The sequence below is a fragment of the Callorhinus ursinus genome, unplaced genomic scaffold (assembly GCF_003265705.2).
Source record: "Callorhinus ursinus isolate GAN/ISIS: 27379988/994484 unplaced genomic scaffold, GSC_fseal_2.0 scaffold35, whole genome shotgun sequence".
NCBI lineage: Eukaryota > Metazoa > Chordata > Mammalia > Carnivora > Otariidae > Callorhinus > Callorhinus ursinus.
Genome location: NW_027397097.1, coordinates 13,480,625 through 13,497,758, shown reverse-complemented (window position 1 = coordinate 13,497,758; position 17,134 = coordinate 13,480,625). Strand labels below are relative to the sequence as shown.

The following is a 17,134-nucleotide window of genomic DNA, read 5'->3' as shown; positions in this document are numbered from 1 at the left end:
AATAGTACTCTATGACAATCACTTGCATCTCTTAAATACCTTTGAAGTATGACTGACTGACTGAATATATAGCGACTATACGAATTTTTGAAATTCTATATGAATTTTTATATACTATAGTTCATTTCATGCCCTCTGGGATACTACTGCATACAGGAAAAGTCCATTTGCCCCTTTACCCTGGTACAGTCATGTGAGTCTTGCCCATCAAAAAAGACATGTCATTCTCTCTTAAATAGGGGAAAATGGGTCACATGTGAATTTTTTGATAATAAGAACTGTGGCCAAATTCATCATATATCTTTGAAAATACAAAAGAACATGGTAAATATACTAACATAAGTTTTCTGAAGTTTTAGTAAGCTTTTATCTATTTTAGGGCTCATTAGTAATAATATCAAGCAAACATTGAAAGAGCCCATCATATCCCAGGCACTGTGCTACTGAACATTTGCTTCTCTTCTCTGAAACTACAGTTTAGTGGGAAGACTAGAAGTAAAAAGTGAATAGGGATGCTTGGGAGCTCAGCTGGTTAAGTTTCCAACTCTTGATTTCAGTTCAGGTCATGATCTCAAGAGTTGTGAGATCAAGCCCCACATCAGGCTCTGCAACTGGGCATGGAGCATGCTTAAGATTCTCTCTGTCCCTCTCCCTCAGGCCCTCCCCCACTCTCTCTCTCTCAAATAAGTAAATAAAAAATAAAGTGAATAAACAAATATATTTTAAATTAAGATGGGAACTCTGAGGAAGCAATCAAGTTTCAGGGGGAAAGAACATTAGGAGGATACATACTTTAGACTAAGATGTCGTGATAGTCAGGAAAGGTGAACTGCAATTACCTAAATATTTCCTGATTACTGGGCAAATGGAGTCAAAAATATGATTTATTGTAGATCTTACTTATTACCTTTTATTTCTTATTAAATACATTAATAAATTAAAATGAAATTGATTAACTTCATAAACACTAATAATAGTGCTTACTGTGTGCCTGGTTCTGCTCTGAAGATTTACAAATATTAATTCATTTAATCCTAAAAGGTAAGTACTGTTATAATTTCCATTTTATAGATGAGAAACTGAAGCAGAAAAAACAAGTAACTTGTCCAAGGTAACATAGCTAGTAAGTGTTAAAGCAAGTTACATTAGCGTCTCTGTCTATCTGTAAATTGAGAATAGTACCTTCACGGAGACGAGAAGGATGCTGCAAGGGAAAATAGTTTTTTAAGAAGTAAAACAGTAAATTTCTATTCTTACAATTTTAATATCAGTTATAATGTCACTGTTACAATAATGTAAGCTCTGAACTTTAAATGTGACAGGGAAGCCAGAAATTTTAAGATGGAGGATCCTACCCTTAAGAGAGCTTACTGTCTTACTAGAGAGAGATTATCAGCATGCATGACGTAATGCATAATTCAAAATTACATGAGATATCTTTGCTAAATTTAAGGGCATATCTGTTAGTGCTTATTTTAAGAGGAAAAATGGGATTACTGAGGATTAAAATATATTCACAGATCACTGAATTATAGCTCTGAAAGACACAAGAGATTGTTGAATCTAAGCTTTTCATTTTATAGATGAATAATAGAAGCTTGTCAAACCAAAATAAACAATCTAAGATCTTACAGCTAATTAGGGCAAGAATCATAACTAGGAATAAGGCCCCTGCATATGAAATCTTGGCCCTTTTTTCTGATTAAACTTGTCCATTTATTTTGTTTCCCTTCCTACTAAAAAGTCATTGCTTTCTAATCCTCTCCCCTCCTGTGGGAGATAGATCAAACTAGAGGTTTGTAACATTAGATGGTGACAGAGATTGTCACATGGGAGAAAACCCAGTAGAGTAAGACTTTCTGCTGGTTTTTCTAGGAACTTTTAAAGAAATTTTTAAAAATAGCTTCAGTGAAGTATAATTAATATTCAATGATCTGAAGATATTTAAAACATACAATTTGATAAGTTTTGACCTATGAAACCATCCGTTCAAGATAATGAACTTATCCATCACCCTCAGAAGTTTCCTCATGCCCCCTTGTAATCTCTCCGTCCATTTCCTTCCCCCCACCTTCTTTACTTCCTCATTCCCAGGTTCTCCTGTCACTATAGATTAGTTTGCATTTTCTAGAATTTTCTGTAAATGGGATTAAACATTACATACTCTTTCTGTCTTGTTTGATTCAGCATGATTATTTTGAAATTCATTCATGTGTTGTATGTACCAATAGTTCATTCATTTTCATTCATCTTTCACAATTTGTTTATGCATTCATCTGTTGATATTGGTCTAGTGTTTTGCTATTACTAATAAAGCTGCTATAAATATTTGTGTACAAGTCTTTGAAGGGACATATGCTTTCATTTTTCTTGGGTAAATACCTAGAATAGTTTAATCATATGGTAGGTGTATGTTTAACTTAAAAACAAAAACAAACAACAAAAACCACTGTACTGTTTCCAAAGAACTTGTTCCATTCTCATTCCCACCAGCGATGTAGGAGCCTTTCAGTCTTCCCCATCTTCGCCAACCCCAGGGATAGTCTGTCTTTTTTTTTTTTTTTTAATATTAGCCATTCTAGTAGGAGTAGAGTGGTATCTCATTGTAGTTTTAGTCTTTATTTGTCTACTAAATGATGTCGGTCATCTTTTTACATGCTTATTTAATACATGTATATTTTCTTTGGTGAAGTTTCTGTTAAAATGTTTTGCTTATTTTTAATTGGATTGTTTCTTTCCTTATTATTGAGTTTTGAGAGTTCTTTATATATATAAAAAAATCCTTTATTAGATAGATTAGAAATCCTAGATTAGATAGATAGTCTATAAATTTTGCTTCCATTCTGTGGCTTGTCTTTTCCTTGTCTTATCAATATTTTTCAAAGAATGGAAATTCTTAAATTTGATGATGTACAGTTTATCAGTTTGTTATTTTATGGTTGTGCTCTTGTTACTGCATCAAACCTAAAGTCACAAAGATTTTCTTCTACTTTTTTCTTAGTTTAATGTAGGTTTTACATGTAGGTCTATAATCTGAGTTAATTTTTAAAGATAGGCATACATCAAAGTTTGCTATTTTGCATATAGATATGCAGTTGTTTCAACATCATTTGTTGAAAAGACCTTTTCCCCATTGAATCCTCTTTGCACTTCTATTGAAAATCAGTTGTCTATAGATGTGTAGTTCAATTCCTGGAGTCTCTATTCTGTTCGTTGGTATATTTATTTATCTTTATGCCAATGCCACATTGCTTTGATTACCTTAACTTTATAATAAGACTAGAAAACAGGTAGTACTTTTTCTGAAACTTTATTTTTCCTTCTCAAAGTTGTTATTGGCTATTCTATATTCTTTGAATTTCTATATAATTTTTGGATCAGCTTGGCAGTTTCTCCAGGACAAACAAATAAGCAAACATACAAATAACATTACTGGGGTTTTTATTCAGATTGCATTGCATTGAATCTGTAAATCAAATTTCAGAATATGATATCTTAACAATATTGAATAGTCTTACCCAGAAACATGGTACATCTCTCCATTTTTATGTCCTCAATTTCTCTCAGGAAAGGTTTGTGTTGTTCACTGTACATGGTTTGCACATGTTATATACCATTTATTCCTAAGTATTTTATATTTTTATCTTATAAATGGTATTGTTTTTTATTTCAATTTGCATTTACTTAATGCTAATATAGAGAAATACAATTGATTTTTATATATTTATCTTGTATTCTGAAATCTTATTGAAGTCATTTATAAATTCCAGAGTTTGTTTTAGATTCCACAAGATTTTCTACATAGACAATTATGCCATATGGAAAGAAAGGCACTTTTATTTCTCCATTTCCAATGTTTATTTCTTGACCTGTGCACTGACTAGAACCTCGCAGATAATGCTGAATAGAAGTGGTAGGAAAAGACATCCCTATCTTGTCCTGAGAGTTTTTTTTTTTTTTAAGCCAGGAATGGATATTGAATTTTGTGTAATTTTGTTTCTTGCCCCTACTGAGATGATCATATGGTTGTTTGCTTGTTTGTGTCAAGAAAAATAATATCATGGATTGTATTGGGTTGTTTTCAAGGTTAAACCTACTTGGTCATAATGCATGCCTTTTTATATGTTGCCGGATTCAATTTACTAAAATTTTGTTTAGAATTTTTGTATATATATCATATATATGCAAAATTTATATATATATCAAAATTTTGATAAATTTTATATATATCATATATATACAAAATTTATATATATATATATATATAAATTCATAAGGGCACATGGGTATTTGCTTTGCTGGTAATATCTTCATCTGGTTTGGAACCAGGGTAATCTGGCCCCCCAAAAACAAGTTGGAATGTATACTTTCCTCTTCAGTTCTCTGAAAGAGTTTGTATAACATTATTATTTCTTCCTTAAATGCTTGCTAGAATTCATCAGGGAAGGCATCTGGGGCTGGAGTTTCTTGGTGATAGGTTTTTAATTATAAATTCAATATCTTTAATAGGTATATGGAATGACTATTATGTTACTTATGTTTCTTGAATGAGTGTTGGTAATTTATATTTCTCAAGGAATTCATCCATTTCATCTAAGGTTTCAAATTTGTTGGCATAAAGTCATTTATGATATTTTTTTACTGATTCTTTCATAGCTATAAGACCTGTAGTGATGCTACTACTTCTCTCATTCATGATTTTTTTAAAGATTTTATTTATTTATTTGAGAGAAAGAGAATGAGAGATAGAGAGCATAAGAGGGAAGAGGGTCAGAGGGAGAAGCAGACCCCCCACTGAGCAGGGAGCCCGATGTGGGACTCGATCCGGGGACTCCAGGATCATGACCTGAGCCAAAGGCAGTCGCTTAACCAACTGAGCCACCCAAGCGCCCTCTCATTCATGATTTTGATAATATATTTCTTCTCTTTTTCATCCCTCATTAGAACATTTCAATTTTATTGATATTATCAAAGAACCAGCTGTTAGTTTCATTGATTTTCTTTACTTTCTCTTGTGATCCTTTTTATTTCCTTTCTTTTGCTTCTTTTGTGTTTTTTTATAGTTTGCTATTTTTTTCTAGTTGTAAAAAGTCCAAGCTGAGATCATTAATTTGAGATCTTTTTTCTTTTAAATGTAGATGTTTAGTGCTCTTTATGTTCCCTTAATTCTGTCTTTAAGGGTATCCAACAAATTTTGATATGTTGTGGTTTTATTTTCATTCAGTTCAAATACATACTAATTTCTTTATTTTTTAAATTTTTTCTTCAGCCAGTGAGTTATTTATGTGTTTTATTTAGTTTCCAAATATTTTAGGACTTTCCTGAGACTGTTTTACTTTGATTTCTAACATAATTTCACTGTGGTCAGAGAATATACTTACTTTGACCTGACTCCCTTTAAATTTATTGAAATTTGACTATGGTCCAGAATATGGTCTATCTTGGTAAATATTCGATGAGTGCTTGGAAAGAATATGTATATTTTGCTGTTGTGGGGTGGAGTGTTCTCGAATTGATGGATGGTTATATAAAGGGTTTCTGTATCCTTACAAATTTCTGTATTTTTATCCTATTAATTATTTAGGATTTTTAAAGCTCCAACTATAATTATAGATGTGTCTGTTTCTCCTCATCACTTTGGTCTCTCCAGAAAACCAACTCTAGCTCCTCAACTCTGCAAGTTCATTGGGTTTCAGCTGGGTCCCCTGCAATGTGGCTGGCTATTCAAGGTTGTAAATGGGGAAGTCACAGGAGTTACTTTGTTTCCTATCCCTCAGAGTTCACTGTTCTTTGTTGGCTGATATCCCTATTTGAAATTCATTGTTTCATATATTTTGTTCCATTTTTTGGTTGTTTCAGACCAGAGTATAAATCCAAGCCCTGTTACTCCATTTTTACTGGAAGTAGAATTGTCATGAAGTTATATTTTAACCAACCACCAACAGAAAGCATTCAAATGCAGACTTGTCTGGGCATGGTAATACCACTGTACAAAAGGTATTTTTAGACATTCTAAGGCCTGTAATCTAATTTAGAGTATGGCAATATATTTAGATATGATGGGCATATGGCTTAGTGACTGTGTTTAACAGAAAAATGGTAGCCATTACATATCAGGCATTGTGTTAACAGGATGAAAATATGTACACTCTACTTTGTGGGCAGGGGCAAATGCACATTGAAAAGTAGTTGAAAAGAAACAGAGGCTTGAAATACATTTATCTTTGCATTCTTTGTTTCCAGCACAGTGCTGAGCATATAGTAGAGCTCAATAAATGTTTGTTAATCTGAGCCAAGTTGTTAAGTCAAATATTTGGTCAGGTAAGATTCCTGGTGTACTCCACTTGAGCGTTGAAAGTAATAGATCACAGAACTTACAACAGTGATTGGGCATGAGTATAAAACATGTTATGGGTCCTTAATGAAAGCTAACTCATTAAATATGTAATATGACCTAAATAATCAAGCCACCTAAAGCCTCCAAAAATATGCCTATGCACCTACTTAAAAATTGGGGAATAAATATATGGAATTTACCACCTCATGGTTAAAAAGAGTTTCATTGAATTTATGCACATCGATGCTCTAAAAATTGGTTAGCGCTAAGATTGGTTAGCATTATGAATAGGAAGCTACTGAGTTTGCATTTAAGAGTAGCTTTGGCTCTGGTATAAATCTTACTATTAAGGTCTCTTACTGTCATGTTCCTTCCAAACCAACCAGTAATGAACTCTAATTTCCCACTCTGCTTTTGTTCTACTTTCCCTTCCTCAGGAATGTCCCTTATTTATCTCTGCATGTCCAAATTTTACCCTAACTTCAGGCTCTAGCAAAGTGTTAAATCTTCCATGAGGCTTCCCTAATTTCCCCAATGGATATTTTTTTTCCTTTTTCATTGTTTTGTAAATAGTTTGTGCTACCTCTTTTATGGCATTAACCCCTGGCTTTTTGGTATTCACTCCATGTATCATCCCTTCAATTAGACTTTAAGCTCCTTAAAGACAGATTCAGCATCTGATATATTCATTTGTCCATAGTACAATCAAAAAGTGTAGCACACAAGAGGTGCTTAATGTGTTTATCGGATCAATGATTGAATGAATGTTTATGTAGAGTTCCTATGTGTAGACTGCAAATTATCTACATTTTTTCTAAAGAGTAAGTAAAGGAGGATCTTTTAGGACATGCTGCTTAAATGAAAGAATGAAGGGACCCGATGAATAAGAGGTAGAGGAAGTACAAGGTAGGATAGAAGATCCAGCTGGGGACTGAAATAATGGTAAATATTGGCTCAAAGAATTCAGAAAGGATTGGCTGGAATTTTGGAGGATAACTTACAAAGCAACTTTTTTTATTTTCCTGTTGTTTGCTAAAAAATACAGAACATTTACTAGTGAAGGAATATTTTCTGTAAGTTGTGGGCTCGCTGGTCGACAGTGCATGAGAAAGAAGCATGTGGCTGGGGCAGATGGGAGAGTCTAAGGGCAGGAATGAAGGCAGAGGAGGGACTGTGGGTGTGAACTGAACAGAAGAACACCATGAATGAGCAAAAGAGAAGGTTGGTCGAATTGATATTGAAAAATAAACTAATGGCAATAGCCTTATGGTGTATATTCATGAGATATTAAGGAAAAATAATCTTCCTACAAATTAGCCCAGGTAGAAATTTTGGAATTTCAATTCTACTTCTAATTCCTTCAATAAAAATTGGAAACTAATTGAGATAAAAGGCCCTCAGCCTTTGAGATTTTTCACACCACAAGGTCATTATCATGAATTAATCTGCCATCACCAAGACATAAATGCAGAAAAACTAGGTAACCCAAATCATGCAGCTCTTCTAAAAATAACACAGCAAAAATCCTTCATTTATGTCATCAAACTGTTTCCTTTAACTTGTACCTTGTTTTGTACTCCTTAGATTTTCTAGGTCAATTAAAAAGCACAACTTCATTTTCTATATTATGTATTGCCCTCAGTTTACCCCTTACCTCTAGAAATGCTTGAATACATGTTCTCCCTGTTGGCTGTATAACTAGCTCTGAGTATAGATTCCTTTGGAACTTCTGAGTGCTCAGCACCTTCTTTCAAGATGCATTACCCCCAACTCAACAATCCCACAGAGACTACAGGGGGCTAGTAGATCCTCAGTTTATTTTGTGGGCTCCTGTCTTAGGTGAAGAAACATTCAGAATATGTCACTGTATTCTGCTATCCAGATTTTATTCAGTGCTTTATACTGGACTTTCTGTTGTTAAAGTGTGTAACCAATTTCTCTGGAATTAACATGTTCCGATTCTGTGCAGACCACTCTGTGGTCCCAAGACTATTTAAAGGCTCAATTCTCCTGACATTAATTATGAGAATTCTACTTAGAATGACAAATAAATGTGATTTTTCTCTAATACATAAAACAACAGAAAGGTCTTCTAATGGCTTTTAAATTTTAAGATAAATAATTGACTGCATCTTATACGTAGGAACCTTGTGACTAGTCTTTAGAGATACTTCCAGATACACAACTCTGTAGTTAACAAAGGCAGTAATACTCCATAGATGAAAATGCCATGTCTAGATCTTAACTAAAGTGAGAAAAGAGTTTGGACATATTAAATAACACTGTGAGAATGAATGTATATAATTGGATTTCTCACACAGCCCAGACGAGTGTAGACACCTGCATATGAACATATATGTGTGTATGTAACCCACTCCCATCAATTTTAATACTTTTCACAAGCTACTCAAATTCTACCTTCATGGCCTGCCACCCAAATCTTCTGGTAGAAATATTTTTTCACATCTCTTTCCCTCCTACTTCTTTCCCCCCACACACTTATGGTATGTGCAGTTTCGCCAGACCCGTGTGAAGACAGGGGAACATTGATGGGATTGCTTTTCACAAGTGTGGGAACGAAAATCCTTCCCAATGAAAACATCTGTCTCTGTTCAAGTCATGCCCAGTTATCCCCCAAAAGAAATGTTCTGATTAACTTTTTTTTTTAAGTCTTAAGATAGCAGTTTGTGTAGCAGATCTAATTAAGAAGTTTATGTAACAGATCTGCAGGGTTTTTTCCTTCTTCAACTGGGTTCTTTGAGCTCAGTTTGAGTGTTACTAGCTTTCGCTATGCAACGGCCAAGTGCTTCCCGGGCTGAAAATTATCAGCTTTTGTGGGATACTATTGCTTCCTTAAAACAATGCGAACAAGCTATGCAACATGCATTCATTCCGGTAAGGAAAATTTCCTTTTATTCTCCTGAAGATTTTTTTTCTTTTTCTTTTTCCTTTTATAGCTGTAGATAAATGGCGTATTATATGCATTTAAAGATGTGGTATCTTCTCTGTAGCTCTTGTTTGGGATAAATATATCTCTGTCTTTCTCAGTATGAAGTCTGAATTCTTAATATGGCCAGACATTGATCAATGAGAAAGAGTAAACAGTGGTGCAAGCAAACTCATCCCCCTAAAGAAAGTAGTTTCTACAAGTAACATGTACTAAAGAAAGGGAACAGGATTATATTTCTTATATTAAAATTTGATATAACTTACAGTACATATTTCTTGGTTAATTCCCCCAGAACTCCTTAGAATGGTTTGAATATCTTTTGCAGTAGGTTTGATACATAGATCAAGAATCCAAAAGTTAGTTCTTACACTTTGGTTGCTTATCCAAGTAAAATCCACCTTAAAATCTCTCCTGAAAAGCGTGGCTATTCCCTTAGTAAAGCAGTGATTCACTATTTAGAAATTTTTGAGTATAGCTGATAAAATATATAGATACATAAAATGAATTAGAAGTCAGTATCATTGTGTTATATATTGCAGAAATAATGTTTGTGCTTATAATTATTTAACCAGAGGAACCAGGCTATCTACATCAGATGCGTGGAGATGAGGTAAATGGGACTTGGAAGAAGAGTTTTAAAATTTTTGATTCTTTAATTTGATCTGTTTTAAAGGATTAAGAATAAAGGAATTAAGAAATAATGAGCACTCTCAACAATTAGTCTCTGCTAAAATTTATTTGGAATCTCTCAAGAAAAACATTATTTCTGACATAGAAACTCGAGACATACCTCTATCCATAGTGGGAATAAATCTTCTTTGAAGTTCAAGTTATTTTCAACTGACTGAAGTTAGGTGCCATTATATTTTTCTCTGTAACTTGGGAATCACCGAAGTGTTTCAAAGGCTGTGCTACATTTAAAGTTCTTCTCATGGAGTACTATTTTCTAGTTGGATCTCTGTAATTGATCTTGATTGTTAAAGACATAAAGCATAATTTTTGCAAGGAATTTAAAAACTAATGGTGAAAAACTCTCTAAATCAGATTAAGTTATAATGATTCTACATTGAACTGAAATCCGATGTGTATAGTTTGCTTCTCCTGTCTTTATTAAACTGTTATTCCTTGGCTTCATCAAGGAAAGTATGATACTCTTTGTGAAGCTAGTATCACCTAATTGTGGAGTTTTCTCTAGCCAGGCAATTATTTTCTCCCTTCTAGGTTCCTTGCATGCACCTCCACTTTATCACCTAACATATTTTATTACAAGTGTTTTCTTCTCTCTTATATTGTAATTTCTTAGAGTCAAAGAGAAAAGGAAAGTAAGTTGAAGGAAGAAACTAACACTTACGTGTTTGTTTTCTTATTTTCCTGTTTTGAGCTCCCTAAATAGAGGACACATATATCCTCGGGGTCTAGCACAGTGTCTAGCACAACAAGGGTGCTTGGTGAGCACTTGAGAAATGAAATCAAATAACAAATCTCCAATTCTAACATTTCCAGTCAATACACAGTGGTTTTTGTCAACAGCTTTTTCTATACTGACCTCATAAAATTATTTCTATTTAAATCCATCTGGAGAAAACACTAAAACTTGACTAAAGCATTGCAATGGAGTGATGGTGGGAACAGAAATGTGTTAATGCAGGGCATAGAGCCTTGTGGGAAAAAATAGCCTTCGATTCAATTCCCATAGTCCATGGGCCACTCTTGCTTCCATTCTTGTGTGTCTGTTCCTCATCCCCTCTACTGCACACATGCACAGATATTTCCAAGTTTTATTCAGGTTTCCTTCATTTTGACTCCTCTAAATCTTTTTTGAAGATATTAAGAATTTGTCAATCTCTCAAATCTTCTCAATTTTTTTCTAAGTCTTGCATTAAATATATCATTTTATCATCACAATTTTATGAGGACTGCTTTTAGAAAACATAGCTATTACTAAAATATTACTATAAGTTGGAAATAAATCTGTTTAAATTGAGCCTCAGTTTACTTTTTGTCAGAAGATGAAATTTAGGTCTCAGAAGAAAAACTGTATTTCATACATTATGCACTTTTTAAACCCAGTGATAATGTATTTCATACGCTCACAGACACACACACACATACACACACACATACATGCATGGATGCATGATATTCTTGCCTAATGTTACCCTTCATTATTTGGGATATACAAATAAATTCCAAAAATACATATATTTGCTATTATGTATTAAGCATATTAGGAAATAACAGAGTATATTGATTTAATCAGTTACCTCCTTTGAAATAAAACTGGTTCTCTTTTAAAATAAAATACTGGAAATGAATAATGTCTAGGAAATGTAGACACATTTTATGTAGCTATCTTAGGACACCTGACCTGAAAACTTCACAAACATATAAATGTTGTTTGTACATATCCTGTAAGTGTGTATTTCTAACACATCATTAGAATTAGACATGATCTGGACCATGTCTCGCACACACAATGAGCTATAGAATACAAAGAGTTTTTCAGTCAGTGCACTTCAGTGAACTAATAATAAACCTGACATAAAATCTCAAGTCATAATACAATCAGCCCCAGAGAATCTGCCCATACAGCCTAAAGTTTATCTTGGTGAAAGGAAACTTAAAGCAGCTGATACCTGGAGAATGTAATTGTCCCAAATAGTCTACACAAACAGGGAAACCACTAGTCCATGAAGTCTTTCAATGCTCCAGTATTTGATGTCATATAATAGATCATGCCTTGTAATGATGAGGTGGACAGCAAATCTGGAATATCAAGCAGATTCATCTACTTGACCCAAGAGCACTGCGTTTAGAACAGCAACTTGGAATTTCCCATATCTTCAGCATAAGTGCCAGCCAACGTAAGTTGTAAATATTTATTAGATGGATGAAGGATAAAAAGCTCTCTCTTGAGTCCTGTAAATCGGTTCCATCATTGGAGCTGTAAGCACATCCTTCTAGACATTCAGTATCTTTGGGTTCCAGGTAAATCAAAGATTTTATTGTTTTATTACTCAAGTGAATGGATATGCTTATAAAAAACAGTCCCATAATTAGTAGTTCTTTTCATAGAGACTGACCTGTGTTTCTATTCACTATTAGTTCATTCACTTCACTCATCTTTTATTGAGCTCCTGCTATGTTCCAGGCATAGTCCAAACACAGGATAAGGACCTGAAGGTACACTTTAACTTTTATGACACCATCACTTTGGAAGAGACATTTCATTACCCTTTGCCCAAGTGGCACCCCACTGTTTCTTGCTGCAATGAACAAAGCTGATTTTCCTTATGCTGCTAGTCACTGTGTTTTAATTTTGTCTAATGTGGATGTCATGCAGCTTGATGAGCGTTGGGAGAGATACTAAGATGAATCAGTTAGGAGAACCCTGATGAGACCTACTCAGAGTTCTGCTCATGAGAAATTTTTTTCAAACAGATACACAGATGACTTTAACACCCGATACTAAGTGTTGAGTGCCCTAAGTATCCATGAATTACCGTAAGAATTAAGGAAAGGGGTGAGTTTCACAGAAGAGTATCAGCTAGATTTTAAAGGTTAAATAGAATACTGGCATGCAGTGATGATGGAGGAAGAAGACCTTCGAGTGGAGGGAACAGCAAAGGCATTGCCTAATTGCATAAATGTGGTCCATTTTTCCAACTGCTCATTTATTCAACCAATATTTATTAACTTTTTATGTATCTGAAAACTGTATAATATGACTGAGCTTGTAGCAATAAATAGGACAAGCTTAAACCTGCCCCAAGGACATTTACATTTTAGGGGTAGAGACAAACATTAAATAAACAATTACATATATATCTGTATTGCACACTTTGATGCTATCCTATGAGTGCTGTTCATAGCATTTCTCAGAGTTGCAATCCATTATTGTACATATGCATACCCAGATAGATACACATCTATTATAATAGTATAGCAACTGTAGATATTTTGCAAAAACTCAGCAAGCAAGACAAATGGAATAAAATATTCTTTCGAAAACATTTTGTAGTCCTAAACTACATGCATTTCCCTAGCAAACAATTAGTACATCCTGTCTGACACATCCTGGGCTTGGTACTTGTAGTATAAAAGTGAGAGTATTTATTGAGCACCTGTTTTATGTTGTGTACTGTTCTAAGCACTTCACACATTAGTTCACCCAATTCTGTCAACAATTCTCTGATGTGGGCACTATCCTCTCTATTTTACAAAGCCTACAGAGGTTAAGTGACTTTCCCATTATCACATAGCTAGTAAATGGAAAGACTGGACCTTTGAAAACTAGTTATGTGACTCCAGAACTCATTTCTTTTTTTTTATGTTATGTTAATCACCATACATTACATCATTAGTTTTTGATGTAGTGTTCCATGATTCATTGTTTGCATATAATACCCAGCGCTCCATGCAGAATGTGCCCTCTTTAATACCCATCACCAGGCTAACCCATCCCCCCACTCCCCTCTCCTCTAGAATCCTCAGTTTGTTTCTCAGAACTCATTTCTTAATGGGTTCACTAGAAGAAGGAGAAAACCACTAAGACTAAACCAGTTGCAACCTAGTGTGATAGGAGCAGCAGTCTCAAGGAATGCATAAGCCACAGTAGATGCAGGAAGGTGAGTGATCAATCTGCCTAGATTGAAAGCGAAATATGATGAAAGAAGATTGAAAAAAGAAGTGTTGAGATGCTTTTAAAGCAAGTGAAGGCGATAAGAAAGGATGGAAGAATAGGTACAAAGGCCCTGAGGCATAGAAAAGCAGTGTGGAATGAGGGCTAATTATCAACTTTCCCCGAGTCCTGATCTTCCTCTTTGAGCACCAGGTCAGGGACAAGAAGAAGTCACTGAATAATTTGGGCTCAGATGTAGGCCCTGGAGTCTTTGAAGAGAATCTCCAGTGGAAAAAAGAGATGATTTGCAGACACCCAGCTTCATTACCCTTACTACATACATCCTGGCCTGCAGGTTAACTGTGCCTATAGGTGAGGGCATAGGCCTAGAGACACAGAGATAGCTTATGTACAGATATGAAAGAAACATAGAAAGAGAAAAGGAGATGAGAAACCACATGGTCCCTAAGAAAGATACTGAAAGAAATGAGCCTGATAGGAACAGTGAGAGACTGGCAGAGGGGACTATGGTCTCCTGGGTCTCTCGAAATCCCCAGTCCTTAATTCCTATTCATCAGATGGTTAACCTGCCATGCTTCCTGTCCGTTCAACTTGATAGTTCAGATTTTGCTTAAGCTACTGTCAGTGGCTTTCTATTCTTTACAACCAGAGAACCTTCACGAAGGCAAGGGCTAGTTAGGCCAGGGACAGGAACTAGCCCTACGAGAAAGAGCAGAACAAAAGCCGAAGAAAAGGCAAGCAAATCAGCTGAGTACACCAGGCTTGAAAGGTGAGGTTCCATCATTTAAGATTTAACTCACATCCCCTTTCCCAAGACTTCTGTGCCTTCTCCCTCATTATTTCAACCCTGATTAACACTCCCTGAAGAAAAATAAGAGTAGAGAATGTGCTCACACACTGCTTTAATCTAGTCTTTCTTATTAATCATCACAATACCAACAGGAAACAGCCCCAATATTATCATCTCCATTTTAGATCAGGGGGGTCAGGTACCTTGTTTAATATCATACAGGTGGTAAGACCAGGAGAGAACCCAGGCCTTCTCACCTTAATCCCACCTGCCTTTCTCTTTCACACCCACCATGAGACTTTGCCTCTATTTCTCTTGTGATATTGCTTGGCTTTGTATTACAAAAATTTGAGGGATTTCTCTTATTTTTACATGACACTATAAACTCCTTACAGGGCAAAACCATGTGCTTCTTCTACCTACTTTCTGCAGTTCCAACTATAGTGCCTTAAATATGATGTTCGCTCAATAAACCTGCATGGGCTAGCTGATTAATACTTACAATGTGAGAACTTAGGCAGCAATGGGATGATAATGAGGAATAATGCTTCTTGTCTGGAATATTTCCTTAAAGCCTGTCTCCTTGGCCCCACTATCACTTCCACAGGCCCTGCCTCTGGTCCTTGGTTGTTGACTTTGAGACACTGTAAGCTTAGGTCAGCTCTAAATAGGATTTGCTCAAAGATGAGTTTCAGTCCTAGTACATGGTGTTCCAAGTGTGTTTTGTCCTTTTTGGATTCTAAATATTACTTGACTCATCATCCTCAATCATGTCGGATTCATTTCTCTGTTTCATTCCTCTTAGGCTCACTTCACACTTCTGTCTAGTAATACCCCAGTTTTTAGTCTATTTCCTCCTGAAGAATATGAACAAGGCTATTAATGGAATTCCTATTAGTAAAGGAACAAAGATGACACTTAATCTATAGAGATATTCAACCGAAGGGGGTGGGAAATAACTACATCAGAAGCGACCTGAATAATTGCAACCGCCTGGGACTGCATGAACATTTGCAGATTTCTGGTAAAGTGGAATGAGATTGTTGCTTTTGTTTTTTAACAAAAAAGCAAGAACTTGCTATCTTTTTTATCTTCCTCACTTGTGCAGTTTGCATTTTCTTTGACTGCTGGGCTTGTGATTTCTGTGCATAGGCATCTCGAGTCCATGAAAAATTCATGCCAGGTGCATTGTTGCTCCTTGTACCATGTTTATGTGGACTCACCACAGTGGGTATCAGTGCAGATATCTGTTACTGTACAACAGAGTAAAGCCCATTCTCTGCCACTCCCACTTTCCCTACCCACTCCAATAATTGCAAAAATAGGACCCACAACAGTTTTGTTACAGAGCAGAAAAACAGGTAGTGTTCAGAGCTAATAATATCAGTCCTCCTCCAAGTAGCAAAACAAAATTAAAACACACACATATCAAATCCTTAAACACTTTAATGAGCTAATACTAGATATGTTGTACTTCTTTTTTTTTTAAAGATTTTATTTATTTGACAGAGAGAGAGTACAAGCAGGGGGAGGGGCAGAGGGAGAAGCAGGCTTCCCACTGAGCAGGGAGCCCGATGCGGGGCTCGATCCCAGGACCCTGGGATCATGACCTGAGCTGAAGGCAGATGCTTAACGACTGAGCCACCCAGGCGCCCCAATATGTTGTACTTCTTTAAGCTTCATTTAGATCTTTTTATTTAGCAGGGAGATGCTTGACAACAATGGAGTTTCTGATTTTTATCTTGAAAATATACTGTTTTTGCTATTGCTACTCTTTAGATCCCCGCTATACAGCTCCTACCATCTTCCTTATACTGCTCTATCTTGTTACAGTTTTCAAAGCAGCATAAATTACATCCTTTCTCTTTATAACCTAGCAAGGCAGGTTTTAATGTTTCTGTATTATTTATAAGGGAATTAAAGTTGAAAAAGTTGAAGTGGCTGGAATCAGAAGTGGTTAAGGAGTGAGATATAACCTAGTAAGACTAGAAGCTCAACCCAGTGTACGTTTGCTCCAATTCAAGAGTTTTAGCTACTTTGAAAAGTCTGAAATTTTGAAAGGTCTGAATCCTTGCTTAACTTTCCTGGACCTCAGCTTCATTATTTGTGAAATTAGGTTTTATACAGATCTCTTGAGGGTTGTCTGTGTTTTAAATGAGATAATGTGAGTTAAACCCTTAGCACAACATCTAACCAAAGAAATTGCCCAGGAGCGGTTGCCATTATTAATGTTGCTAATTAGCCCAATGTATCCTTTTACAAATTGCATAGGGTTTTTATATATGATCCCATTTGCTTCTCAAAGAAGCACACTGGGTTGATAAATAATTATTTATATCTCCATTATACATAAACAGAAAATGTGACAGTTTAAACAAGACTAAAATCATAATATAGGTGAGGGGAAAGTTCTTA

At 35.3% G+C, this 17,134-nt stretch overlaps 1 protein-coding gene across 22 annotated transcripts in view; it reads left to right on the top strand.

The window, feature by feature from the left end:
• DLG2 (discs large MAGUK scaffold protein 2) overlaps positions 1-17,134 on the top strand; it is a 2,181,535-nt gene that overhangs the window by 1,420,218 nt on the left and 744,183 nt on the right. For 3 of the 22 annotated variants that reach the window (XM_073879825.1, XM_073879823.1, XM_073879820.1), the window contains exon 1: positions 9,126-9,232. The exons of the other annotated variants lie outside the window; for them this stretch is intronic. In XM_073879825.1, the coding sequence (XP_073735926.1) occupies positions 9,128-9,232 (105 nt within the window). In that variant the 5' untranslated portion in view covers positions 9,126-9,127. Of the gene's footprint in view, positions 1-9,125; positions 9,233-17,134 lie in introns of those variants that run through there. 22 annotated transcript variants of the gene reach the window in all.